Source organism: Eschrichtius robustus, chromosome 17 (genome assembly GCF_028021215.1).
Source record: "Eschrichtius robustus isolate mEscRob2 chromosome 17, mEscRob2.pri, whole genome shotgun sequence".
NCBI lineage: Eukaryota > Metazoa > Chordata > Mammalia > Artiodactyla > Eschrichtiidae > Eschrichtius > Eschrichtius robustus.
Window position 1 is genome coordinate 85,841,449 of NC_090840.1, and position 26,524 is coordinate 85,867,972.

General features: G+C 65.2%; 3 protein-coding genes across 5 annotated transcripts; 1 reads left to right on the top strand and 2 right to left on the bottom strand.

Annotated features, from left to right (window-relative positions):
* Nucleotides 1-1,051: 1,051 nt before the first annotated feature.
* Nucleotides 1,052-5,200, bottom strand: NAPRT (nicotinate phosphoribosyltransferase). 2 transcript variants are annotated; one of them, XM_068525507.1, is made up of 13 exons: nt 4,273-5,196; nt 4,068-4,195; nt 3,906-3,988; nt 3,513-3,643; nt 3,292-3,407; nt 2,837-3,033; nt 2,620-2,760; nt 2,227-2,311; nt 2,049-2,129; nt 1,850-1,952; nt 1,608-1,762; nt 1,398-1,505; nt 1,056-1,313 (listed from the first exon to the last, which is right to left on the bottom strand). In XM_068525507.1, exons 1-13 carry the CDS (start codon nt 4,496-4,498, stop codon nt 1,251-1,253), a joined length of 1,617 nt encoding a protein of 538 aa, XP_068381608.1. In that variant the 5' UTR covers nt 4,499-5,196; the 3' UTR covers nt 1,056-1,250. The 2 variants fall into 2 exon arrangements, with proteins under 2 accessions (XP_068381609.1, XP_068381608.1); XM_068525508.1 differs by lacking the exon at nt 2,049-2,129 and having other exon boundaries at nt 1,052-1,313; nt 4,273-5,200.
* Nucleotides 5,201-5,733: 533 nt separating this feature from the next.
* Nucleotides 5,734-20,752, bottom strand: EEF1D (eukaryotic translation elongation factor 1 delta). 2 transcript variants are annotated; one of them, XM_068525504.1, is made up of 10 exons: nt 20,177-20,323; nt 16,437-16,451; nt 12,864-13,984; nt 10,873-10,993; nt 10,396-10,467; nt 6,850-6,949; nt 6,670-6,770; nt 6,292-6,510; nt 5,955-6,149; nt 5,734-5,829 (listed from the first exon to the last, which is right to left on the bottom strand). In XM_068525504.1, the coding sequence occupies exons 1-10, from the start codon at nt 20,198-20,200 to the stop codon at nt 5,791-5,793; spliced, it is 2,007 nt and encodes a 668-aa protein (XP_068381605.1). In that variant the 5' UTR covers nt 20,201-20,323; the 3' UTR covers nt 5,734-5,790. The 2 variants fall into 2 exon arrangements, with proteins under 2 accessions (XP_068381605.1, XP_068381606.1); XM_068525505.1 differs by lacking the exons at nt 12,864-13,984; nt 16,437-16,451; nt 20,177-20,323 and adding an exon at nt 20,677-20,752.
* A 390-nt stretch (nt 20,753-21,142) lies between these two features.
* Nucleotides 21,143-26,286, top strand: TIGD5 (tigger transposable element derived 5). Its single transcript, XM_068525506.1, has one exon. It carries the CDS (start codon nt 21,217-21,219, stop codon nt 23,143-23,145), a length of 1,929 nt encoding a protein of 642 aa, XP_068381607.1. The 5' UTR covers nt 21,143-21,216; the 3' UTR covers nt 23,146-26,286.
* Nucleotides 26,287-26,524: the final 238 nt, after the last annotated feature.

Below are 26,524 nucleotides of genomic sequence, written 5' to 3' on the forward strand. Positions count from 1 at the left end.
CAGGTGCCCTTGCAGGTGACTGACATCACCGGATGGATCACGGTGGTGGTGGGGGGGGAGTGTCTGGGTCCTGGCACTGAGGAAGTGCACAGCTCAGAAGGGGTGACCTGTGGGTACCTGGGGCCTGGTGCATGTTCTGTTGTGTGTGTGTGTGTGGCGGCAGGCGGAGTCTGTATCCCTCTCCAAGCCTCCTGCTCCCCAGGGCTGGCCTGACCGGGCCTCTGCCCCACATCCCCACCGTCACCCTCACCCAGCAGCGCAGCGGCCACTGCCCAGCCTGGGCCAGGGGAGCCAGAAGAGCTGGTCTGGCCAAATACCTGGGCAGGCAGAAGTGCTCCGGGAAGCACCCTGGGCAGTCAGCATTCCCCCATGCCCTCGCCTGCTTGTGTCCCCCACCCAGGCGGGAGAGGCCCAGGCCCCGCCCTCTGTCCTGCAGAGCCTCAAACCTCTCTCCTGAGTGGCTCCTCCGGAGCCAAAGCCGGTGGAGACCTGACGAGCCTGCCACACAGAGGCAGGGCCAGCCCAGGACCCTGGCCAGGTGCCCAGAGCTGAGCCAGTCCTGCTCCCTCACCTTCACCAGCTCTAGTGCAGGCAGGACCCGAGCCCGCCTCTCCTTTCCCAGGACTGCAGGGGCAGGAGCTGGGTCCCCAGGGCCCAGGCCTAGTCCATGCCGTGACAGGTGCCAGGGCCGACAGGGAGCCAGATGGGTGGAGCCCAGGGGCACAGGGTCCCGCAGGGCTGGCAGCAGCAGTGGCAGGGGACACCCAGGCCTCTCCTTGGCTGGGGAAGCTTGAGGTGTCCCACCGAGCCCGCCCCGCCCGGGGGGAATCCCGGAGCCCCTCCGTCTGGCACTTCATTCCCACCCCTCCTCGAGCCTCTAGCATGGAGAGGTCTTCCAGTAACCCCCCCAGCTCCTAATTGGGCACCAAAGCCCCCTCCCTTTCCCCACAGCCCTGCCCTGTCCTGCTCCGGATCTGCTCCTACAGTCCAGCTCCCCAAGCCTCAGATACCGACCCCCACCCCCGGCCTTAGCCGACCTCAGGCCTCAGCACGGGGCTGCCTACCTGCCCTGGCCGGGCCAGGGTCTTCCCTGGGAGGATGAACCCTCATGCTGATTCCTGACTCCAGCCCACCCTGGGAAGCCCTGGGGGTCCAGTGAGTGGCAGACTGGGCGAAGAAATGACACATGACAAGCTGTGGGGATAGTGAGTGACTCATGTTAATTTCAGGCAGCTCCCAGCAGGGGATTCTCAGAGGGCACCTCTGGCACTCAGTCTGTCCACCAGGGCCCGGAGCTTCTCAGACAGCGCCACCTGCAGGGAGGAGGGGGGGACGATGGGTGGCCGTGGGGGGAGAGAGGGCACAGGGCAGGTTGATGATGTGGGCCCTACACCCACCTGGTACAGTGCAGGCTGCTCAAGCCGCCTGTGGGCAGGACTCAGACGGCTCAGGGACCGCTGGGCGAAGGCTCTAGATTCGGCCAGGGATGGGAGGGGCTCACACAGCTGGGGGGAAGAGGGAGGAAGGGGCTGGCTCGAGGTCAGGTGTCCCAGCTTGATTTGAGTTGAAGGTGCAGGCTAAGGGGGGGGCTGGCTAAGGGCAGTCACCTGTCCCTGCTGGACCCAGAGTCGCAGCAGCGGCTCCACGTGTGCCGGCCTCACGGTACAGGACTCCTGGGTCCCTCGAGGCCAGACTCTGAGCTCCTGGCCAGCCTGGGGAGGTGGCTCCTCTGCTAACTGCAGCACGTCTAACAGCAGAGCCCCTGTGTGCGTGCGCATGTGAGGGCGCCAGGCATGCACGGGGCCTGGGGCCTTGAGCTGAACTGCGGAGGGTGGGGGGGGGGCCTCACCATCGGAGCCCAGGAGCCGGAAGGCAGCCTTGCTCCCAGGCAATGTCTGCTTCTCGGGGTCCTCAGTCAGCTTCATCCGCGGCTGGCCACCCACGGACACCAGCTACAGGGACAGGGTGCTGAGCTAGCTGGACCCTTCTCCCCGGACCCATGGTCCATCCCCAGCCCATCCCCACTGGGCCCCGGACCCTGTCTCCACCTTGTAGACACAGCCCAGGGAAGGCTGGCGAGGGCAGGTGACCACGCTAGTACCGATGCCGATGACGTTCACCTCACTGCCCTGGAGGGGGGTGGGGGGGCGGGGCACTGAGCTCGGCCAGCATCTGCAGGCCCAGGGCCCCCCGAGCCACCCTCTGGGCTGCCCCTGCCCCGCCTACCTTCTGGGCCAGCCTGGCCAGCTCCTCCTCATCAATGTTGTTGCTGACAGCAATGGGGATGGACTCCAGCCAGGGCACCCGGAACCTGTGACGGGGGCAGCCCCTCAAGACGTTCCTGACTCGCCCGGCCCCCTCCCAACCCAGTCGTGCCGTCTCCCCGCCACCTGATAATCTGCCCTCAGCCACACTGGCTCTGGCCTTTGTGCCTATGGGCCCCTGAGCGAGCCCACCCCAGCTTCCTTGCCAAGGCTGCAGTATCTCTACTGAGGTAGCAGCACATCAGAGAGCCTCACGGTGGGAGAGGCAAGGTCCCTCCCTTCCTCTGTCCCATCCCAATATTCCTGAACCGGAGGGGGTCTCTCAGAAGGCAAAGCCCCTCCCAGGGGGACTCACTGGGCCGCCACGGTTCGGAAGACGCCGCGGGTCTCCTGAGCCTGCTGAAGCAGGTCGCCACTGTCCAGCCTCACTCCCACTGCCTGGTAGCCCAGCTCCTCCAGTGCCAGGGCTACAGCCAGGAAGTTGGGGAGACCACTCCTGCAGGTGGGGACATGGGGGTAGGGGGTCTGCTGCTGCTCTGCTGAGCCCACCCTGGGGGATGCCCGGGCCTCACCTCCGCACACTGTAGGTGTCCAGCAGGCCCTGGAAGGCCCGGGGAAAGGCCAGGGCATAGGCCACAAAGGCTGCCCGCTCACCCCGGTGTGGCTCCTGCACCCCCAGCCCCAGGTGGCCACAGACACGCTCCAGCCACGTCTCCACGCAGGCGGCCAGGTCCACCCTGGGGCCCTGACCAGCCGCTGGAGCCAACATCTATGGAGAAGGGTTGGTGAAGGATGGAGGACCCAGAGCGCAGGGTGCGGACTGGTTCAACCCCAGCAGAGAGTCTGAGCCACCTGCCTGCCAGCTTCCCAGTGCCGCACTGAGACCACCTGCCCGGGGTGGCTAGGGTGGGCCAGGCGTGGTATCTGCCTGTGCGCAGAGCAGGGACTGGCCTCTCCTGCTTCCCAGGAAGGGCTCGGCTTGGGGGTCTGCCCTCTGGAGTCCAGCTGGGGGGACAGGGGTACTGACCGGGTCAGGGGGCACCTCGGTGCCTGAAAAGGAAGTGATGAAGGAGTGCGCCAGGGTCCCGGCCACCGGCACGCCCCGCAGCTGTCCTGCGAGCATGTTGCTGCTGCCATCGAAGCCTGGGTCAGGGCATCAGGCAACGTTGGGGGACTTCAGGCACTGAACGGAGTCTCAGGGCTGGCCTCCTCCTCCCCCAAACCAGGCCTCCGTCTCCTGGCCCTCACCGCCCAGGTAGCTGTAGGTAGAGGCGGTGAGACCCCCGTCGGGGCCCTGAGCCCGCCGAAGCCCCAGCTCCAGCAGCCGCTTCTCCGGCCCTGCGATCAGGCGAAGCCGCGCGGCGTTCGTGGCGATGAGGCTGCGGGAGCAAGGGGGCAGGGGACCCGCGGTGAGGGCCGGGAAGCCGCCCAGAGCGCGGCCTCTCCCGAAAACCCGAAAACCCGAGCAGCGCGAGCTGGAGGCCCGTGCCAGGGTCCCGGCCCAGCGCTCCGCCCCCACGGGCCACGCCCCACAGGTCCGGGCCCGGAAGTCCGCGCTCCTTCTCCGGGAGCCCAGGCTTCCGGCCTCGGGCGGGAGGCCGGTGTCCCGCCCCAGGCCCCACCTGGCGGCCCGGGCCCCACCTGGCGTAGCTGACCAGGCAGAGGAGCGGCGTCTCCAGCAGCTGCACCACCAGGAGCGGCCCGGACACCTGCAGCAGCGGCACCTGCGGGGCGGGCTGTCAGCTCGGCGCCGCCCGGCCCTGCTCTGGCCCATCCCCCGTGTCCCGCTCCCCCCGGACTCACGCCGGGGAAGGCGAGGGAGCCCTCGGGCAGGGCCCGCACTGTCACCCCGGAGCAGTCGAGGGCACGAAGATGCTGGAAGAACGCGGGGTCTGTGTCTGGGGGCAGCACCGAGGCCAGGAACTGCACGTCTGGGGGCGACAGAGGCCGTGGTGGGCGAGGGCTCGCCGGGGCGGCCGGGCCCGGGGGCTGCCCGGGGCGGGGCTACCTGCGTCCCTCAGGCGGAAGGCGCGCACGAAACGCACGCAGTCGCGCAGCCCGGCGGCCAAGGCGAAGGCTCCGCCGAACGGGCAGCGGCGGAAGAAGAGCTCGAACTCGGCCGCCTCCTGCGCCCGGCCGGCGCGCCAGTAGCCCAGCGCCATGGTGGCCTGGTACAGGTCGGTGAGCAGCGGCCGCGCCGCCGCGCGCCCCTCGGGGTCCTGCTCCGCCGCCATCGGACTCCGGCCGCTGCCCTGGCGCCCTGGACTCTGGCCGCCCCGCCCGCGTGACGCCTCGCTGGCCAGGGCCCGCCCCGCCAGCGGGTTGGGACACCGTGGAGCCACCGCCTTTCCTGGCAACCAGAACCGTCAGGGCGGGCCGCTGGCCTCCGGACGCTCTCTGAGCGGTCTCAGCAGCCGGACCGTGGCTCGAGGTGGGGGCTTGTGCTCTCGCTGGTCAGCCCAGCTCCCCGTGGCCCCTTGGAGCATGGTCTGTCCTGCCCCCCGGCCGCGCGGCCGCGTCTGGGCAGCGCGGGGAGAGGGTGGAAGAGGGCAATTTGAACTCCACGTCCAGCCGCACTCCATCCTCGCCGGCCCGGAAGCCACCCCAGGCCTGGGCAGGGCAGCTCGCGGCCAGCACACCTAAGCAAGGCGCACAGCCACGCTGTTCGGGTAGCAGTGTGGTGCCGACAGAACGAGGGGGCCGCTCATCCGCCACCAGCTGGCACCGAAGGCTCTCGGGTTCTGCACGCTAAGCCCCACACGAATCCTGAGGGCCCTTGGAGGCCACCAGCTCTGACCAGAGTAACCACAACCAGCCACGCTGGGTCCAGGGGAAGAACCACTAGCGACACAAGTCCTGCCCAGACTGGGGAGTGGGGTGGGGGCCCAGGCAGCACAGTGGGCACAATTCCACAGGGCAGTGCGTCATGGGATCTGTCAAGGGCCCAGGTCTCCAGCAGGCAGCAGGGGCCTCAGGGCTAAGGGAAGAAGCCCAGCCTCCTTCCTAGAAACGGTCGGATACCCGGCAGGGTTTTAAACAGGTCAGACCCGATGGGGCACGTGACTGTAGTCGCAACAGCAGGGCCAGGACGGCCGCTGGGACCTCTTCCCTGGATAGTTCCAGACTGGCACTTTTGTACCCATGGGGACAGCTCATCGAAAGGAAGCAGAATGGAGACGGTGGAAGACTGGGACGCCTCCCACAGTGAAGGAAACAATGTACACTCTGTTAGAGGTAGACCTGGATGTCCCACTTGCAACTGAGAGGTGAGAGTCAGGGGAACAGGAGGGGCAGGCAGAAGAGTGGGCTCACACAGCCACAGGAGGGCTGTGAAGAGACCCAGGACGGGGAGAAGGGCAGTGGCCACACCATGAGATGCCGGCCGAGTCTGAGGCTGGGGGCCTGGCAGAGTGGCGCTCACTGAACGCGCCCACCCACAGGGCCCAAACCAGCACAGGAGCCAGAGGGCTGGAATCTCAGTCTTTATTGGCTGCAAGGCTTCACACGCTCAGGCCAGTGCCAGGGCTCAGATCTTGTTGAAAGCAGCAATGTCAACGCTCTGCACCTGTGGAGAGGGAGGCTGGTGGTCACACAGAGCCCTGTTTCCCAAAGGCCCAAGCGCCCACGTGCCTGGCCAGAGGTTCACTTGGGACACCCCAGGCCCCTACCCTGTGTGGGCCCCTCACTCACGTGCTCCTCGAACTTGGTGATCTCCTCTTCCAGCAGGTCCGTGCCCACCTTGTCGTCCTCCACCACACACTGGATCTGCAGCTTGTGGATACCGTAGCCCACGGGCATCAGCTTGGAGCCCCCCCAGGTCAGCCCGTCCAGCTGGACGGAGCGCACGCAGGCCTCCAGCTGGGCCATGTCCGTCTCGTCATCCCACTGGGGAGGAGAGGGGAGGAGGGCTGGGTCAGAGCCCGCTCCCGCCATGAACACAGTCTGAGTTTACTCCTGCCCTGCCCGGCGCTGATCCCTCCAGGACCACAGGGCACCGGGAGGGGAGGGTCAGAGGCGAGCCACTCACAGGCTTGACGTCCAGGAGGATGGAGGACTTGGCCACCGGGGCAGGCTTCTTGGCCTTCCTCTCGGCGTACTGCCGCAGCCTCTCCTCCCGCAGCTGGGCTGCCTCCTTGTCCCCCTCCTCGTCGCTGCCGAACAGGTCAATGTCGTCGTCCTCGTCGTCCTCTGTCGCGGTGGCCACCTTCCTGGCGGGGGGCTCCACTTGGCGCATGGGAGACACGTGCTGCCACACGGGAGGGGAGACTGGGACCCATGCAGCCAGGACCCCAGGCCTCTAGCCCTCCACTGCTGCCTGGGCCAGCCCACGTGGGGGCCGGGAGCCGGGAGGGCCTCCTGCTCCTCAGTGCCAGGCGTGGGTCCCTGGCGGGGGAAGGGCCCTCACCTGGGTCTGTGGAGCTGTGGCCCGGTGGGCGGGCGAGCTCTTCTCTAGCGCACTCAGCCGGGCCTCCAGCTTGGAGACAGCCTGCTGCAGATCCTGCACCACTGCGGGGGCAAACGGGATGCTGGTCAGGCAGCAGGGGCTGGGGTGGGGCCCCCCCGCCCATCAGGCCCAGGGCCTCACCCCCTCGCAGGCTCTGGTTCTCCACTTCCAGGCTGGCAATCCGGATGACCAGCTCACTGGGGTCTCCACCGGGCCCGCTGGAGGCCCCAGGGCCTGAGCTCTGCAAGGCAGGGGGCGAGGAAGGGCTCATACCCTAGCCTGCTCCTAGGGGTCCCCCCCATTCACAGCCATTCTGAAGCAGAGCCCTAAGCTGGATGAGAAGCCCATCAAGCCCCACGGGGTCCGCCGGCCATGCTCCACCCAGGCAAGGGGAGAGGAAGCCCTGCGAGCCTGAGGCCACAGTGGCATCCAGCCAAGCACAGGACGGGAAGCAGGAGCCCAGGGCGGCCCCAACGTGGAGGCAGCGCAGAGCTGAGCCATGGCTGCCACTGCCTGGTGGGCGGCAGGAAGCAAAGGACTCACAGCTCCAGGGGCAGCCAGACCCAGCGCCTCAGGAAGACCGAGCAACACAGCCTCGAGCCGGAAACAGGAGGGGACAGCAGTGGAGGAGCCCACTGGGGGCAGGAGGAAGGAGCATGCCAGAGCAGGGGGCAGCCACCCCGCAGCAGCCAGGGCCACACACCTGCCTGCCTTTGAAAGCTCTGGGTGGCCCAGGGACCCTGGCCTGGCCACCAGCCTCCTCTGGCTCCTCCCTGACCGGGAGCCCCCGTCATCTGACCCAGGCAGCACTGCCCAGGGAGCTCACCCACAGGACGCCACAGCTCAGGCCCAAGTTACACCCCAGGGGCCTGCATGCAGGCCATTCAGCACCCCCTACGCCCCAATGCAGTGGCTCCAAGGATGGTGCACAGTGCACCTGGCCCTTTCCAGAGGGCTGCTGCCCTCCTCCAGTGTCCAGTCAAGATAAAGACCTGGGGCCCACCCACCAAGCAGCCGTAGGGAAGCCATAGGGGTGGCCTCCTCCCGTGGTCTGCACACCCCCAGGGCACTACCAAGGTGAAGGTCTCCAGAGAGGACAGGCTGACGTATGCCTGGCTCCCTGCCCTGGGACCAGTGGGCAGTGCTAAGCTGACACCGTCTCCTAGACCCACCAGCTCCCACTACACAGAACTCCCAGCAGAGCTGGCCAAGGGGCGCTGCGTGGCTGGGGAAGGAGCACTGACCAGCCCCCAGGACCAGGGTGGGCTCTGCTCACGCCACCGCCCTCCTCAGATCAACCCAAGCGTCCACCCCCAAGCTCCTGCTCTGCTTAGTAAATGGCAGCCCCGCCCACCCACAGCTGACCACCCCTGCCGAGTCTCAGCCGCCACCACCTGACACGTGACCTCCTCTCCAGCCTACTTCCCACGGCTCAGCTCCCAGGTCCATTCCCACTAAGAAGGTCCAACGGCTTCCGTGGCACGGGGATGAAATCCAGGACCAGCTGTTCCCCACGAAGCCCCGCCAGCCCCCGCCAACCTGCACTCAGGCCCCACCCCCTCTCAGCAGGCTTCCCCAAGGCCAGGCCGTCTCTCCCGGTGGATCTGTGCCCGCTAAGCAAATGAACCAGGTCCCGGTGCCTCAAGGCGGGCTGGAGCCTCAAGCCTTTGCCCTCCTGTGCCTGCTGCCTGGGCCCGGGGACCTCCCGACACAGCCCCGGCAACACCACCAAGTGAGGACCAACTGTGGACGGGTCCCGAGGATGCAGGCTCTGGGCGGGCGAGGCCCCACCTGCTGCAAGGCCAAGAGGAAGTGGCAGGGGAGAGACCAGGCTGTTGGGAGGCCGCAGGCAGCCACCTGGTGGCCTCGGGGGCAGTGCCACACCAAGGTTCTGAATCCAGAACCCTCCATCCCGGCCTCCAGCCCTGTGCCTGGCACCACGCGCAGTTCCCAGGAACCTCTGGAATCCCAGTGTCTGCTGAGCCCCACTCTACCCAAATCCAAGCATGGGCCTGGGCCAGCAGCACCCTTCCCGGGTCCGCTGGCAGCTGAATGATGTTCCTCTGAAGTTCATGTGGAAGCCCCTGCTGCCAGGGCCTCAAAGTGGGAGATTATTTGAAAATGGGGTCTTCACAGTGGTAATCAGTCACAATGACGTTATTAGGGTGGTCCTAATCCAATGACCGGTGTCCTCATGTAAAAAAATTTGAACACAGAGAGAAAACACAGGAAGAAAACAGCCATCTACGTGCCAAAGAGGAACCGACCCCACCACACCCCGATCCTGGACTTTGAACCTCCTGATCGTCAAAAGATAAATTTCTGTTGTTTCGGTCACCTGGTCTGTGCTGCTTCATTATTACAGCAGCCTAAGCAGACCAGTCCCCAAGCCCTAACAGCTGCCCAGGTGCGTTCCCTGAAGACCAGGACCCCGAAGCTGACCCCAGCAGCCAGGGCCCTGAGGCCCAGTGGGGGAAGAGTTCTAACAGCCTAAGAATCTCCAGGGCCGCAGCCCCAGAGCTGCTGAGCCCCTGGCTGCAGCCTTCTGAGCACTTGAGCCCAACATGCCTGGCCTGAGCGCAAAGACCTCGCACCACCTAAATCCCGTGGCTGCCTGGTCTGAACTTGCTCAGGCAAGCAGAGGGTGGCAGGTGGGATTTGCGGCTAATGGGCAGAAGGCAAGGCAGCAGCATGTGGGGGCCAAGTATAAAGCAGGGCCTGCTGGGCAGACAGTGGTGGCACCACTTCCTGGGGGACACCCACCCGGGGCCGCCCAGCTGATGGCCAGGAACCAGTATATCCGAGCCAGCTGTGGCAGGCAGAAAGTTCCCAAATACGTCCCCAAACCCTGTAAGAAGATGACCTCATGTGGCAAAAGGGACTCTGCAGATGTGATGAGATTGAGGATCTGGATGTGGGGAGGCCACCCTGGATTATCCAGGTGGGCCCAGTATCATCACAAAGGTCCACATAAGAGAGAAGCAGGAGAAAGAAATGTGACAGAAATAGATGTCAAAGTTCGTGACGCTGCTGGCTAGAAGCCATAGGCCAAGGAATGTGGGCAGCTTTCTCAAAGGTGGAAAAGGCAAGAAAAGGGATTCTCTCCTGGAGTCTCCAGAAGGAACACAGCTCTGCTGACACGTGGCCCTCGAGGCTGGGACACCACTCTGTAACCCAGACAATCCTCTGAGAAGGAAGGTGGGGCAGCAGGGCTGCCACCCCGAGGGACACACACCCCCGCCAGGCTGGGGACAGACTGGACATGACTGTTTCCCTCTCCTGATCTCACGTGGGACCTGGAGCCCGAGCTGCGCTGCAGGGCCCCTCTCTGGGCCTCAAATTCAAGATGGTGGTGACTCTATGACTTGGACTCCGCACACCCTGTGAACCCATCTCTCCGGGGAGGGCCACGCCTAAGAGGGAAGGGAGGAAGCACGGCACGCGCCAGCCCCTCACACGCTCGGAGCAAGGAGCGAGCAGGAAGGAAAAGGCCTCAGGCCTGGTACCACAGGCGCGGCCGTGGCAAGGTGGGGAGTCCTGGGTGAGCGCCAGCAAGCTCGGCAAGGATGTCTTCTCCCGGAACCCAGCCCCGCACGCCGCACCCCGACTTCGCTCCAAAGGGGCAACATCATCAGCGGTACCGGGGGAAACGCCAGGCATGCCGTTCGGCGTGAGGGCGGTACTCACTCCGGCCAGGGACTTCTGGATGTTTTCTCTGGCTCTCGCGATGTCACGGAGGATCACGCTGGCGCCGTTCTCCTGCAGATGGTGCAGAAAAAAACAACTCATTAAAAAAAAAAAAAAAAAAAAATTTTAAAAGCCAGCCTCATGTGGAGAGAGCAGGAAAGCCCTGCACAAAACAAAAGCTCACAGGGCTGAGGACGGAAGAGGATGGAGTCCTGTGGCCCTGACGACAGGGCCTGAGGTGCACGTGGCCTGCAAGGCCAGCCAGGCCACGTGTCGCAGGTCCTGATGGGCACCTAGAGATGCTGGGAGCGCCCTGCCCACATGAGACACAAGAGTAGCTCCAGCTCCTCGGGAGCCAGCCAGCCGCCCTCTGAAGAACCAACCCCAGCACCTGCAGCAGGGCTACCTGGGCCCAACGTGCCATGTCCCCCTGTGCTGGCACAGACACCCCGAGACCCCAAGCGCAGCTGCCCCTACCTGGCGTGAGGAGCCGGCCACGGGCCCGTTCATCTGCTCGTAGAATTTCCTTTCTGCATCATCATATTTGAACTTGTCAAACCAGATCTTCTCGTGCACTAGAAAGTTTGTGGCCATTTTTCTGTTGAGAGGGGAAGAGAGACTAAGACAACCTGGCCGGGAGGAGGGGGCACCTCCTCGCAGACCCCAGGGCTGGCTTGCACAAGTGCCCCTTCCGACAGCCTGGACCCCGAGGGTGCAGGGCAGGCCGTCCTGGTCCTTGGGTGACAAGGGCTCCAGGCCCCAGGGCAGAGCACCAGAGGTTCTCAGCACGGACCACAACGAGCCTGCGAACCCCTCCCCCACTGTCCTCAGGCCAGTCCCCAAGACCAGCGGCTCTCAAAGCATGGCCAGGAACCTCTGGGGGTCCCCAAGGTCCTCCCTTTTCCAATCGCACAACTGTTCAAGGCTGGATTTCCAATCGCACAACTGTTTAAGGCTGGATTTATCACACAATATACACCAACAGACAATGCACAAGCAGGTTTAAGAATCCAGCTGCCTCCTATTAAGCCAGACACAAGATTTGCAAAAATGTAAAACAAGGCCACTTAGTTCACTGAACTTTTTTGTTACAGGAAAGTTATTTCTTGCATAAATATCATTAACGTGTAACAAGCTTGTTATTATTTTTCAACAAATAAGTGCTTCTGCATTTAATTACTAATATAGGAAAAACTAATAGACAAAACAAAAGCTCTTTAACATCACAAGACCAGCAAGTTTGAGAACTGCTGCTCTAGACCAGGGCCTGGCAAACTCCAGCCTGTGAGCCAGATCCCACCACTGTCCGTTTTTGCAAGTCGCTGTATTGGTACGTCTTCAGTCTGCTGCTTTCCCACCGCTCGGCAAGGCGGGGGAGCTGCCACGGACCTGGGCCCAGAGCCCGGAACTCTCACAGGCGACAAAGTCTGCTGACTCAGGACCGCCCTGTCCCTCACCAAGCGCAACAGAAAAGGGCCCAACCTCACCAACTCTCTTTGCTGAGGATCCCAGGCCATCACTGGACCTCGCCAAGTGTCCCCCCGGGACAAGGGAGGTTGAGCCCCGTGACTCTCCTCCACCCCACCTCGAAGAGGCATCACTGAACAGTTTCAGTTCCATGCCACCCCACGCACACGTACTGCCTGATGGGGAACGCCCCCCCAGCAGTGGGCCCCACACCCTGCCCCTCGCACCGAGGCCAGGATCCCGTCAAACCAGCACATCCAACCCCACCGAGGAGCCGAGGGGCTCCAGCCGGGAGTCTGGGGTCCAGGGAGGTCCCTCCACGTCCCCTCTGGCCCCACCTGCGGCCCAGGGTCTCTCCCCACTGGGGGGCCCCCAGTCTGCCCTGAGTCCGTCTCTGCCCGCCTGCCTGAGCCCAGTGGGCTAAGGGATCCCTTCCATGGCCAGGCTCTGGCCTCCAGAGACCAGCTGGCACTGCATAAAACCACTCTGGGGGCCAGACCCCTGGGTCCACAGGCTGAAGGCAAGTTGGCCTCATCCAGTGGGTGTCTTCCAGACTCAGGCCGCTGGACCGGCCACGTGCTAGAGCACCTGAGACACCCACCTCACCTCAGGTGGTTCTGGACAAGGAGACGGCGGAGACAGCGGGACGGGTAGGCAAGCGGCCCAGTGGGGCTTGGGGGCCGGGAGCCTTCATCGCTCCCCTGTCCCATGACAGTCAGGGGAGACTCTGGAAGTTGCCTGGCCAAAGGGGAAACCCTGTGCAAGACAGATTCAGGCCCACGTGGATCCCTTCCCTCCCCCAACTTGGTGGGGGTGACCCCAAAGGCTGCAATGCCCCAGGGGCAGATAGCTATCCCTGCCCGACCCACTCCAGCATCCAACTCAGCCGGTCCAGGAGTCTTGGGAGGAGCCCCGCCTGGGTGGGGGCAGGGAGGGGAGCACGCCGGCCACCCAGCCCGGCCCAGGGAAGCCCAGGCACCCGCCCGGCACGTTTTCCCTACTTGGGTCTCAGGCTGGACATGGAAGGGCCAGACCGGGCGCTGGGTCGGTGAACCAGGGACGGAGCTTCGAGGCGCCAGGCCATGCGCAGGGCCTCGGCGGCGTGGTGGCGGCACTCTGCGCTGTCGTAGGCCGGCTTGCTGAGCCAGGGGGCCTCAGCGTCCTTGTGCAGGAAGTACCGGTAGGGCAGGGCAGAGGGGGCCTCCCCGTCCACCCGCCGCGGCCCGAGCCGCCGGCTTCCCATGGCGCTGCGGCCCCGCCGGTCTCTGCGGCCGTGCCGGGCGCCCTCAGCCTGACCGGCTCGCTCCTGCAGGCGCACCTTCCCGGGGGGGTGGCCGTCAAACAGGGCCTCGTAGAAGCCCCTCTCGGCCGCGTCGTAGCGGGGCTTCTCCAGCCACACCTCCCGCACCAGCGCCTGCAGGCTGCCCAGCGGGGGCTGGCCGTTGGCTGGCGGGCTGGGCTGGCGGATGAGGCGCAGGTCGGGGGCGGCCGCCCACTGGCCCGTGTCGGGAGCCCCCTGCCCGCCACTTCCCTCCACGGCCAGCAGCAAGGCCTGAGACCACTCCACGAACGCCCGCTCAGCCTGGTCAAAGGAAGACTTGTTAACCCAGACGCCCCAGGTCACGTGGTGGCAGGCCATCTGGCTTCCGTGGGCGCAGAGGGCCCCAGGGGCCAGGGCGGGGGGCTGGGCTGCCTGGGCGGCCGCATCTGCCAGCCTCTGGTGGTATGAGCTCTCCGCCTGGTCGAAAAGCGGCTTGTCCAGCCAGACGTGGTCGGCTGAGAGGCCCACGAGGGCCAGGTCCGCCTGGCTGAGCCAGCCCTTCGGGGAGCGCTTCCTCGGCTTCTGCAACGGCTTCTTCCCGTTGTGGCTCTTCCCGGGCTCGCTGCTGCCGCTGCCGCTGCCGCTGCCGTTGCCGTTGCCGTTGCCGTTGCCGTTGGGGGCGTCCGCCTCCTCGGCCTCCTCCTCCCGGCCCGGCCCGTTCACTGCCAGTGCCTCGGCCGGGGGCTGCTGGGCGGCGGCTCTCATGGCCTCGTGCTCATAGAAGCGCCGTTCGGCTTCCCCATACTTCTGCTTGTCTTCCCAGACCGTCTCCAGGGCACAGGAGGCCTTCCTGCTCCTCATCTTCCACGCAGCATTAAAAAGCAAGCACAAAGGGCAGTTGCAACACCGCAGGCCGTGGGCAGACGGCGCCCCCGCCCCTCCCTGCTCGCCGCCCGGATGGGGTGCCCCGGGGCAGCATGCACGGGGAGCTGGGGAAGCAGTAAACACACACGAGCACAAAGCGCGTGGTGTGTTTGCGTGTGTGTATCCTAACTGCAAAACTTGTCTTTTCTCATCCAACATGCACCCAGGCTCTCCAAGGGGGCCCAGAGAACACTTTCCAAACTTCTCTGGCTACAGAAACCTCTTCGGTGAACCCCGAGAACAGCTGCCAAATAAACACAAGACGCACTCAGCTAATTCAACTTTTACGTCAACAGCAAATGAGTTTTAGGATAAGTGTGTCCCGTGAAACATTAGAGACTCACTTACTCTGAAAAGTTAGTCGCTGTTCATCTGAAACTTTAACTGGACGTCATGTGTTTTTGCTAAACCTGGCCACCTCCCTGAGGCACTGGGGCTTCTGTTTTATAGAAATGCACTTGGTGGTCTCAGAGGATGGCCCCGCTCCTGGCGCACACTGCCTAATCTGAGTCCCCCACCTGCACGGCCACACCGCCATCCTGAGCAGTGCATGTTCCAAGGGAAGCTGGAGGGTCTTAGCCAAGGGGCACCTGGGAGCAGAGGGTGGAGTGCCCACCCCTGCGAGGCCACATCAGGGGAGACGCCAAGGAGTGAGTGTCTAAAAGGGAAGGAACCCAGTGGCTCTGGCAGTTAAGAATCAGGTTCCCTGGTCAGCGGCCGATGCCTCCTGACCAGGAGACAATCAACTCACACCCGTGGGTGCACCTAAACTAAAGGGACCATGTGGGAACCTCCGAGTCCTGTCCTAGGACGCGGGATCCTCCCCGCATTCCAGCGCCTTTTGGTGTAAGGGGCTCCGCACACCTGCCACTGTGGCTACTGGATAAGCCTCTGTCCAGAAGCCTGAGCTCAGAGTAGCCCTCGTCCCCTGCTGCCCCGGTGCAAGACTGAGGGCTGCTGGGCCACAGGGCGTGCGCGAACAGCCACGAGGCGATGGCCTCGGCCCTGCCGCTGGCACAGGGCCCCCCATTCTGTTCCCGGGCACGGTGCTCTGTAAAGGCTAGCCCCCTTGCTGGGCAGCCCAGAATTCTACAGCGGCCCCTATTCAGCAGAACCAAGGGGCCTGGGCCACCGCAGCCTCCGGCTAGAAGCAGCTCAAGCCCAGAAAGCCCTGGAGGCCAGTCTGCTCTTAGGGTGCACCTAGGGGTCCCCGAGCTCACACCTGGCTGGCCTGTTCTAGAGAATGGCCTTAAGTAGCACAGGGACTCCTCCCCTCAGACCCTGCTCTGGACCCTGCGCCCACCCAGAAGCAGAAGCACCAGGCCGACTGGCCCGGGGCTGAGCAGCTTGCCCTCAGGACGGCCCCAGCGTCTGCTGCTGCTGCGAGGTCACCTGGTGCAGCCTAAGCGAGGGCAGACCCGCTGGGCCCTCACCCCAGGAGAGGAGGCCCCCAGAGGGGGCAGACTTTCACCCCGGGACAGCAAGCCCTTCCTGCCACTCACCGCAGGGTCTACAGCGCTTCCCTCACAGCCCCCCGACCAAAACCAAAACCCAGTTCCAATCACCCCGGGATGTGTGGGCCAAGTCCTGACCGACCTGGGACTTCAGGGAGACTCCCCTTTGTGCTCTGAGGGGCTCGCCGGGCTCTCTCACGGCACCCGACGCAGGGGCGGAGGCCCAGGCTCGGAGAGGTCCCTGACCGCCCCCTCGAGCCTCCCTCCCCGGGCCAGCAACACTTACCAAGGCCAGGCTGACTGCAGAGGCAGTGCTGGGGGGCGGGAGCCCATGCCCAGGAGGTGGGGCATTGTGACATCACCCACTGTCCCCGAAGGCTGCAGGCCTACCAGGCTGGGCTTGTCTGCCCTCTGACCTCTCCGGCGGACCCTCACGACAGCAGCGCAGCGCGGGTCAGGGCTGGTCTGGCCCCTTCAGCCCTGCCCACCAGGCTGACCCCCCAGTGCGGAAGCCCTGCGTGAACCTGGCGGCCTAAACGCTGTCCTCGGCTCCTGACATCAGACCAGGCTCTGCTCAGAGCTCTAAGGGCCACAGTTCGGGGGAGGGGAGGCCCCTTCTCAAGATGCCCGTGAGCAAGGGACAGGGCCTGAGACCAGGGGCTGGCCAGGGCGGCGGCACCCTGCCCTGCCCACAGGTGTGGAAGGTGCACGCCAGTCCTGACCTGCTCATGGGGTGCCCACCCTATTGCCCGGGCAGGAACTGGCTCAGCCCAGGAAGGCACTGAGGCCACACCCAACAGGTCCAGACAAGGAAACCGAGGCCGGCAGCCTGGCCCCAGAGGTGTCAGGACTCGCCGGGCATGGTGAGGGCTGGGCTGGGGGTCCCCTGGCTCGGGTGAAGGGGACACAGGAGCCTGGGACGGGCAAGTACTTACTTTCGCTTTGATCTCCTAGGACAGCATGAAGAGAAAGCAGCAAAGTTAGAGGCAGTCAGACAGGGTGGCCCGAGCAGGCTGGGGGGCCTTCTCAGAAGCTGCTCGGTGAGGCGGCGTGGAGGCAAGTTCGGTGGGGAACAAAGGCGAGCACTGGAGCAAAGACCCACCACCCAAATCCCAGGGGGCAGCCGAGTCCGCGCTCAGGGCGGCGCTGCTCCTTCATCACTCGAAATGGGCAGATCCTGGGGTTCCTGTTAGCCGGAGCCAGGCAGCCCCGGGAGGCCCCATCTGAGCTCCTCACTGAGCTGAGCCAACCTGGGGAGGTGAGCCAGCACCTCGAGCGCCCCACTCTCCACGTGGATCCGTGCTGTGGTGGGCTCCCCCCGCCCCTGCACTGCCACTGGGTCCAGACCGCTGGACCAGGCGTAAGACGACAAGGACCTAGCTGAAGGTCTTGGCGGCCACCCAGCCCCAGTGCCCACGCCGGACAGGGCCTCTCCCTCAGCAGGGCCACTATGGGGGCGAGAGGCCACGTGGGCAGGGTACGCTGTCCCCGCAGGCCGGCACCGAAGGGTGCACAAGAGGACAGACGGGGTGCCCAGCCCTGAATCCACAAGAGGTGGCAACCAGGAGCTGAGGACCCAGTCAGCCCTGCCACCTAGGCCCCTGGCCTCCCCTGTCTACCCCACACCGCGGCCAGCGCGCCAGCATCAAGTCACCCCCCGGACAGGGTGCACGAGGTGTCCTGCGGGGCAAACAGAGAGGCTAGCAGGTAGGAGACAGGCGTGCACGGAGGTTCCGCGCAGGCTCTCCACAGACACCCACCGGAGGGGCTTCTTAGCAGGTGAGGTTCCCGGAGGGGGCGTGTGGCAAGGCTCTGGCGGGAGGAGGGCTCCCCAGAGACACCGCACAGGAGCGCTGTCACCTGGGGAGGCGACCACAGACAGCTGAGGGCCGCCTGGTAAAGCCAGTGCCAGGATGGGGCCAAGAGCACCCACAGGGCTGCTGGAGGACGAGGCCCCCAGGACAGCCGGCACAGCACCCGACGTCAGAGGCAGGGGCCCACCTGTTTCCTTGCGTTCCGCCATCCCTGAACGCGGCCCTGAACGCTCCCGTGCTCCTCGGGGCCCATCTCTCCCAATAGAAGAACCACTCTGAGTCTGAACGCTTTCCCGCGAGGACGCCACCAGGGAAGCACAGAGCTCTCGGCTAGGGCCCGGGCGTCCTACAGGAGCAGTCGGGTCTCCCTCTCCCGCGCCTTCTCTCCCCGGTAACAGTGGAGCACGGGGCGCAGAGCTCACCAGAGCTAGGACCCAGCGGAAGCGGTCCCACCCTGTACTCCGCACCTGCAGGGCCAAGAGCGAGCTGCCTGCCACTAAGGACCAGAGCTGCCTGCCACTAAGGACCAGCCCTGGTGCGTAAAGCATGTCAAGACCGCTCCCGTAAGAGGGGGCACTGAGGTGTGGGAGGCCCCGGAGGGATCACGGCCCACCCAGCCACCAGGACCTGGGGTGAAGGCAGCGAGCAGCTCTTCCTCTGCAGCTCCCCCAGCCCTGCGCCCTGTGAATCAGCATTCCTGGCTGTGCTGAGGGACTTTGGGGGCTGCGGAGTCCTTCTCAGCCTCTGCCCAGCTGGGAGGGCAGTTCTTGCAGTGCCAGTACAGGGAATCTGGCAGCAGTCCCCGACCAGGATACTCCTGGGTGGAGGGTCCTGAAGGTGAGGACATGGCCTGGCAGAGCCGTGCCCACCAATCTGCCGAGAGGTCCCCGTGAGGCTGCGTGAATGGGGAAGGTTTCTGGGAGGGGTGAGGGTTGCCCCCTCCCCCGGCTCCGTCCTCCACACCTCGTTCTCATCCTCCAGACAGTCTCAGGTAACCAGGTGCCCACATGACCCCATCGCAGTCACACACACGCAGGGGCTCCCAGGTCATCCACCCAGGGGTCAAAGCTCTCTGCCCCCCTTCCACAGGAAGTGGGAATCGGTGTGAGGGGTGGGGAGATGGGGCCCCTGGCTGGCGTGGCCTGGACCAGTGCTGCACAACAGAGCTTCCATGCGTGCAGTGTCCAAGAGGATGGGGCGAGCACTCAACGTACTTCAGCTGATGAGAACAAGCCGAGTAGTGGGGCAACTGCATGAGAGTGATGCCCTCTGCTTTTCTTTAGAGGCGAACTCCACAGCCCCAAATTCCTACTCAGAAGCTTTCCCACTTCTGACTCCTGGACAGTCCAGCCCCACTCAGAAATGCCAACCTGTCCTGCTGGCAGGGACGGGGGCCGCTGCACCCCAAGACTCAGGCCTCACGCTGCGGCTGCCCAAGTCACCCCACCTGAGGCCCAGCCAGCGGCATGACATCTGTGCTACAATATCACGGCCGTTGGTTCTATTTCTATCCCAGTTTGTGGTGCCCTGGCCTATCTACCCTGACCGCCAGGTGCCTGTGCCCCATTCCCTAGGGCGGCTCCAGCACTGCACGCGCCTCCTCAACCATTCTGAGTACACTTGACACCTCACACAGCTGGGAGACGGGAGTGGGGTAAACTGAGGCTCCGGGTCGGTGAGGTGAGAATCTGGGACTCCGTGTCTCATTCTGATGCCTGTACTTCACACAAATGTCACACTGCCCCCACTTCGAATTCACACGTGCCATCTTAAAACAGGGACATAGGGCTTCCCTGGTGGCGCAGTGGTTGAGAATCTGCCTGCCAATGCGGGGGACACGGGTTCGAGCCCTGGTCTGGGAAGATCCCACATGCCGCGGAGCAACTAGGCTCGTGAGCCACAATTACCGAGCCTGCGCGTCTGGATCCTGTGCTCCGCAACAAGAGAGGCCGCGATAGTGAGAGGCCCGCGCACCGCGATGAAGAGTGGCCCCCGCTTGCCGCAACTAGAGAAAGCCCTCGCACAGAAACGAAGACCCAACACAGCCATAAATAAATAAATATATATAAATAAATAAACCCAAAGTTTAAAAAAATAAAAAAATAGATTACCACTCAAGGTTTGAGCTTTTAAAAAAAAAAAAAAAGGGACACAGGGCCAGGGCTCATGCCAGCATTTCCTGCCTGCCCTGGAAAAGCTGATACCAGAGCACGACGCATTGGAGACGTTCTTTGTGTCCGCCTATTTAGGATCACCTTCAAGAAACCTTCATTCACAAAAACACCGGTCAAGCATGTTTGCCCCCCAGGCTCCTCTAAGGGAAGGCACAGCAGCCGCGCTCCAAGGTGAGGAGATGGAGAGCTGCAGGGCACCCCGGCACTGGCACGGGGCCCAGGCCTGACTGCCCCGCAGAGGTGGCACAGAGCACCAGCTCCTTGGAGTCTGTGCGCCAAGCTTTCTCAGGGAACACCTACGCTGGAGCTGGGCACGGGGGTGGGGCTCAACCCACTTATGGTTGAGGGCTCCCTAGGAGCTAGGGGTGTCAGAGCTGCTTCTGAGGCAAGACCGGGTCCTTCCCCGACCTAGGCCAGGCCTACTCCCTCACTAGTTACTTGTCAGGGTTAATCTGCTCTCGTGACAAGCAGGGACCACCCCAAAGTTCAGCCACACAAACAGCTCTCTTGCTCCAGGGTGGCCCTTCACCCTGCAAACCCTGTCGTGCTGGTCCCCGCCCCATTCCACCCCCTTGGCTCCAGGACAAGCCTTTCCCTTCTTCGTTCCACTGAAAGTGCCCACTTTTCAGGAAGGCATCCTCCTCCCCTTCAGAGACTGGCTTCGACATCGCCTCCTGCCCGGATCACCTTATCCAAATCCAGACTCTCCATCCCTCTCAGGGAACGCTGTATTTGAGTCACCCAGCAATCACACCGTTATTCTTCTCCAAGTTCATGAGCTCTCCAGGTTCCACGAAAACTGGGCCCGTGCCTGCCCCCAAGCCCAGAGCCGACGTGAGGTACGTGCTCCACAAACGTCGACAAAAAAAGGGGGGACAAAAAAAAAAAAAAAAGGGGGGGGACTACAGGCCCGGGTCACAGGTGGGCAGACATCCTTGTCACCCACCGGGGCGGGGGCCAGCGCGGCCCCGACATTCCCGCAGCCGCCCTCCCGCCGGGGCAGCCGCAGGGGTCCGGCCGGCACATGGCCCGCGGGCTCCGCCCCTCTGCGCGGCCGCGAGCCCGCACCCGGCCCCGCGCCCCGGAGCCGGCCTGCCGGCGGTTCTCCAACCAAATACCCGTCGGCGCAGCGCGGGCCGTCCCTCCCCCGGGCCCCGGGGCCTGGCGGCGCAACCCGCGGTACTCACACGCCAGCCAAGGACGCGGCGACCAACGAGGAGGGCTCAGCGGCGCGCGACGGCAAAAAGAAGGGAGGGCCGCGTTGGCCGCGCACGGGAAATGAAGCAGCGGGCTCTACCACGCGCCGGGACGCGGGGGACGCGGCCCGCGCGCACGGCCCGCTGCGCCGCCTGGGCCCTCCGCGCGACGCTCCCCGCGGGTGCGAGGACAGAAGACAGTGGGAGACCCCCGCGGGGCTCGCCCTTTCCCGGAGGAGCTGGAGCAACCCGCCGGGCACAGCGCCGCCAGCTCCCGCCCCCCTCCGCTGCAGCTCCGGTGGACTCGGCGGGCCCGGGCGGGGCAGACCGGCCGGCACGTGCGGGGTGACGTGCGGCGCGGGGTGGGGCCGCGCGGGGCCAGCGCGCCTGCGCGCGCCGAGCGGGCGAGACAAAGGGGAGGGCCCGGCCGGTCCCGCCCCCAGCGCCCGCCCAGCGCGGCCGGCCGGGCGGGCGTATGGCCCCGGTTCCCGCGCCCCCGCTGCCGCTGCCGCCGCAGCCGCAGCAGCAACCATGTACCCCGCGGGACTCCCGGCCGGCCCGGCCCCGCGCCGCGGCCGCCGCCCCCCGCCCGGGCGCCCCGCGCAGTCGCCGCGGCCCCCCGCGCCCGCCCCGGTCCCCGCCGCGCGGCCGCCGCCCCCAGCGCCCGGGCCGCGGCCCCGCGTGGCTGTGAAGATGGCCTTCCGCAAGGCCTACTCCATCAAGGACAAGCTGCAGGCCATCGAGCGCGTCAAGGGCGGCGAGCGGCAGGCCAGCGTGTGCCGCGACTTCGGCGTGCCCGGCGGCACGCTGCGCGGCTGGCTCAAGGACGAGCCCAAGCTGCGCTGGTTCCTGGAGCAGCTGGGCGGCGAGGTGGGCACGCAGCGCAAGAAGATGCGGCTAGCCAACGAGGAGGAGATCGACCGCGCCGTCTACTCGTGGTTCCTGGCGCTGCGCCAGCATGGCGTGCCGCTGTCGGGGCCGCTCATCCAAGCGCAGGCCGAGGCCTTCGCGCGCCAGATCTACGGGCCCGAGTGCACCTTCAAGGCCAGCCACGGCTGGTTCTGGCGCTGGCAGAAGCGCCACGGCATCTCCAGCCAGCGCATCTACGGCGAGGCCGAGCCCCCGGCCGCCGGCCCCGCGCCCGGCCCGCCGGTCAAGCAGGAGCCCGCGCAGCTCACCCGCGCCGGCCCCCTGCCCGACCGCGCCCTGAATTCCCCTGCCCCGGCCGAGGGCGGCTACGGCGACGAGCAGATCTACAACGCCAACGTCACCGGCCTCTACTGGAAGCTGCTTCCGGAGCAGGCCGCGCCCCTGGGCGCGGGGGGCTGCGGCCGTCGCTGGCGGGGCGACCGGGTGACGGTGCTGCTGGCCGCCAACCTGACCGGCAGCCACAAACTGAAGCCGCTGGTCATCGGGCAGTTGCCGGACCCACCCAGCCTGCGCCACCACAACCAGGACAAGTTCCCCGCCTCCTACCGCTACAGCCCCGACGCCTGGCTCAGCCGCCCCCTGCTGCGCGGCTGGTTCTTCGAGGAGTTCGTGCCGGGCGTCAGGCGCTATCTGCGCCGCAGCTGCCTGCAGCAGAAGGCTGTGCTGCTGGTCGCCCACCCGCCCTGCCCCAGCCCTGCGGCCAGGATGCCCACCTTGGAGGAGAGCGAGGAGACCCCCAGGAGGTGCCGGCCTGAGCCCCTGGGCCCTCCGGAGGAGCTGCAGACCCCCGACGGGGCGGTGCGGGTGCTGTTCCTGTCCAAGGGCAGCAGCCGGGCGCACATCCCGGCCCCACTGGAGCAGGGGGTGGTGGCCGCCTTCAAGCAGCTGTACAAGCGGGAGCTGCTGCGGCTGGCCGTGTCCTGCGCCGGGGGGTCCCCGCTGGACTTCATGCGCAGCTTCATGCTCAAGGACATGCTCTACCTGGCCGGCCTCTCCTGGGACCTGGTGCAGGCAGGCAGCATCGAGCGCTGCTGGCTGCTGGGCTTGCGGGCTGCCTTTGAGCCCCGGCCGGCGGAGGAGTGCGCTGGGCAGCCAGCTGGCCAGGCCGAGGAGGCCGCGGAGCGCAGCAGGGTGCTTAGCGACCTCACGCACCTGGCAGCCCTGGCCTACAAGCGGCTGGCGCCCGAGGAGGTGGCCGAGTGGCTGCACCTGGACGATGACGGGGGGCTGCCCGACGGCTGCAGAGAGGACCCAGGCCCCAGCCGGCCTCCCGTGCTGGTCCCTGGGGCCCCTCCGCCCCCAGCCAGCCTGCCCTCTGTCGCGGCGGGAGGAGAGGAGGAGGAGGAGGCCGCCGCGCCCTCCGCTGGGGAGGCCGTGCGGGGTCTGGAGACAGCTCTGCGATGGCTGGAGAGCCGGGACCCCCGGGAGGTAGGGCCGCTGAAGCTGGTGCAGCTTCGCTCACTGATCAGCATGGCCCGGAGGCTGGGGGGCATCGGGCCCTCTCCTGCAGTCCCGGATGATGGGGTGTGACCAGGCCAGCCCGCGCAGCCCCCAGTGGCCTTTCTCCTGCGGCTCTTGGAGGGGCTACACACAGCCTCCCCACCTCTCCTCCCCTCCCCTGGGGTGGCCTTCCCGCCCCCGGCTCGGGGTTGCAGGGATCCCAGCCCAGCCTGGCTCAGAGGAGCTCTGTTGGTGAAGGGCCGTCCCCTCCACTGGTGCCCGCGTTTCATGTGGGGACAGAACAGAGGCCGCGGGCGCCTGCTCCCCCTCGCTGGGCAGGCGCGCACGTGGGGTCTGCGGTCTTAGCCAGGTGCCCTCCCGTGCAGGCCTGGTACGCACACCACAGCACTTATCAGAGAGCAGGTGGCTGTACTCCCACCCTGGCCCCTGTGGGGTTGAGGCCTCCAGCCATGTTCCTGTCCGCACCGCCCAGCACTTGTACCGGACAAGGGCCCGGCGCTCCCATCCCTTCCGACCACAGCCACGCGGTCGGTCGTCTCAATGGGAAGCACACCACTCGTTTTGGTTTTAGCGCATTAAGTCTGTTTTTGACGGGTACTCTTCAGGGACCCGGGGTGGAGGGCTCCGTGGGCTGGGAAGGGAGGATGGTGCCCGGCACTCGGGGCCTCCCAAGGTTCTGGATGCAGCGAGGGCTGTAGGTTTCTGTTCCACTCGGATTTAACTTTCCTTAAGAAAACGTTCTGAACAGCTCTCTTGTTCCGTGGCGTTGGCGAGCACTAGACCTGGGCCCTGGTGACCAGCGGCCGGGCCAGCGCCCTGTGCCCCCACCAGCCACAGCCCACTTTGTCCAGCCCCAGGGCCCAGAGCCATCCCGTTTCCCTGGAGCAGCCCTGTGGCACTGACGGCCATGCCAGGACAACCCTCAGTGCCTTAGCTCCCCTCCAAGGCTCCCCTGCCCTGCCTGCCCTCAGGCTTCTCCCCGGCTCCTGGCACTTCCCATGGCCCCATCAATTAGGCTCCTAGATGGCACAGTTTGTAAGGAGAAAGCAAGGGCTCTGTAACCGTCCAGCTCTAGATTCAGGATCCTGCTGGTGGCCTGAGGCCGAGGGATACCCACCCAGGCCTCCCAGGGGCTGCCCTGCAGAGATACCCAGAGCCCTTGTGAGGGGCAGTGGGGCTGGATTTGAGGTGCTGCCTGCCTCAGCGCTCTGCCCTCATCCTCACCTGCCCCATCCTCCTGGTGGTCTGAGACTGCAGAGGCCACAGACAGGTGCTGTGTTTGCAGGAGGGGAGGGCTGTGCACGGCGGTAGGACGGCTGGGCGCCCCCAGAGCAAGGACACAAACTGTTCCTTGGAACCACCCCCAGTCAAAAAAAAGAACAAAAAACCCCCCCAAACCACGTGTGTATGTGTATGTCAAATCTGAAAGCTGAGGGACAGTATGTAGGATTTGGGAACAAGAGAAGGGAGTCTTGGCTAGCCGGGCCCGGGCAGCAGCCTCCAGCCGCACCTGCTGGGGCCCACCTGGCACCTCCACTTCCATCTGTGTCAAGCCTGCACACCTGCAGGAGCCTCTGGCGGTCTACGCTGGCCCTGGGTCTAACCAAGCAGCTGCACGGGGCTTCAGGATGGCTTGCACGTTACACCACCTGCCTCTCCAGCTGGTGGTGACCCAGGGACCCAGGCCGGGAGCTCCTGGTCACGATGGCCAGCCTGCTGGTCCTCTGCCCTGCCCGGCCTGCCTACAGTGGCCTGTGGAGAGACAGACCTCAGAGCCCAGGTGGGCACCAGGCGAGGGTGGCCTCTGGTAGCATCGTCAGCGCTGCCCCTCTTGCCAAGTTTCCTGTCTCAGCCTTTAATCCTCTCGTACCCAGGAGCCTGGGCAGGGAGACTGCAGTTGGTATTGGGAACCGCCTATCAGGACAGGACCTCCCACCTCCTCTCCTCATGTGGCGCCAGCCTCGTCCCTTCTGGGGAACCAAGGCTGCACCCCAGGAGGCGGCTCTGGCTGGTCCCCACGGCCCTGGATGGGCAGCGCGGGAACGAGGCACAGCGCAGGCTGGCCTGGGGCCTTGAAGAGTCAGGGGGCCCGTCGAGGGTCTGGGAGCCGCTTCACTTTGCTGGGCTGGGGACTACCTCACCCAAGGGCCTCCGAAGGTGTCCTCTCTAGAATGGGGGCACCGGTGCCACCGGGCCCTGCACATGAAGAGGGCGGCTCTGGCCCCAAATGCAGCCCCAGCAATGATCCTTGTGACCCTGGGCCCCATCGCAGCTCTGGCACAAGGTCACCCACCTCCCTGGGCTCACCTCAGTGTGAACCACAGGGCAGAGGCTTCCTGTGGGAGACGCCAGTATGTCTCTGCAGGAGAATGGGTGAAGTGGCCTCACTGCCGTTACCTGCTGGGCCCGGGGCTACCTGCTGGGCCCGGGGCGTCTAAACAGCTCCCTGGTTTGTGCTAAGGAGAGTAAGGCTGTTGATGGCACCGAGGGAGGGGGTCTTAGTTGCTGCTTGAATTCCTTCAACAGCCCCGCCTGCAGAGTGCTGGGCACCGTGCTGGGGACTGGGTTTCTTGCCCTCAAGGATTACACGTCTCTTCTGAGGGTGTGAGACCCCGGTGGCCTGGGAGGTGCTCAGGGACACAGCCGCCATGCTCTCCCCATCCTGTTCACAGCCCTCTGACAAATCCTCAAGGCGGTGAAGGTCACTGATTCCAAAAAGCAGCCCCCGGTCAGTCACTGTCAGGGCTGGCCCCGTGGGCTTGGTGGTAGGCACAGCAGGAAAGCACTGCAGGTGGAAAGGTGAGCTTGAGGCTTCTGCTGAAACCAGCCCACCTGGGGGGTTGGGAGGGCAAGACCAGGCTGCAGCATCAGAGGGAAACTGTATGAGGCCAGACTTGCCCGAGGGGCCTCACGCTTGGGAATGAGCCCCCAGGTGACAGCGGGACCGAAGATGGAGCACTGGAGTGCGGGGCGAGAGGAAGGGGGCGCCCTCCAGCGGGGGCGCGGGCCTCCTGGGACCCCCAGCCTGCTGGCCCAAGAGCGGGTCAGGATCACCAGGGGAGCCCCGGGGGCAAGGGTGCTGAAGTGGGCTGTGGGTGCTTGCCCTGTCGAGGGGCCCTTTCACAGCCAACCTCACTGACAGCAGAGGTCACCGGCCAGATGGGCCCAGCGTGCTTTATAATAAAGTCTGGATGTGCCAATGTCACATGATCCCTGTTCTACTCTTATTTTTGTAACTCTGTCTAGTGCTTGGATCCAGAACACCTGATTTGAAAAACTGGGGAGGGTACAGAAAAGGGACATAGATGGAAAAAGCTCACATCCACCAGCTTCTGAGAAAAGTAATTTCAGCCTCGCAGCATAAGGTGAAGAGACTTGGCCGGCCAGCGAATGGGCTGCAACCCTGCCCCCAGCCCCAAGCTGCCGTTCTTGGGTCAGGCCCTCTTCA

Bases quoted from the DNA above. Each gene is read 5' to 3' on its own strand.
- NAPRT (XM_068525507.1), bottom strand. From the start codon at position 4,498: ATGGCGGCGGAGCAGGACCCCGAGGGGCGCGCGGCGGCGCGGCCGCTG. The intron at 2,312-2,619 runs GTGAGTCCCCCT...CCCCCGTCACAG, and splicing joins TTCCGAACCGTGGCGGCCCA to GTTCCGGGTGCCCTGGCTGG. The intron at 1,953-2,048 runs GTGGAGACAGGG...CTGTCCCTGTAG, and splicing joins CCCTGGGCTGTGTCTACAAG to CTGGTGTCCGTGGGTGGCCA.
- TIGD5 (XM_068525506.1), top strand. From the start codon at position 21,217: ATGTACCCCGCGGGACTCCCGGCCGGCCCGGCCCCGCGCCGCGGCCGC.
- EEF1D (XM_068525504.1), bottom strand. From the start codon at position 20,200: ATGGAGAGTCTGGATTTGGATAAG. The intron at 6,950-10,395 runs GTGAGTACCGCC...CCTGCCTTGCAG, and splicing joins TCCAGAAGTCCCTGGCCGGA to AGCTCAGGCCCTGGGGCCTC. The intron at 6,150-6,291 runs GTGAGTGGCTCG...TCTCCTCCCCAG, and splicing joins TCCTCCTGGACGTCAAGCCT to TGGGATGACGAGACGGACAT.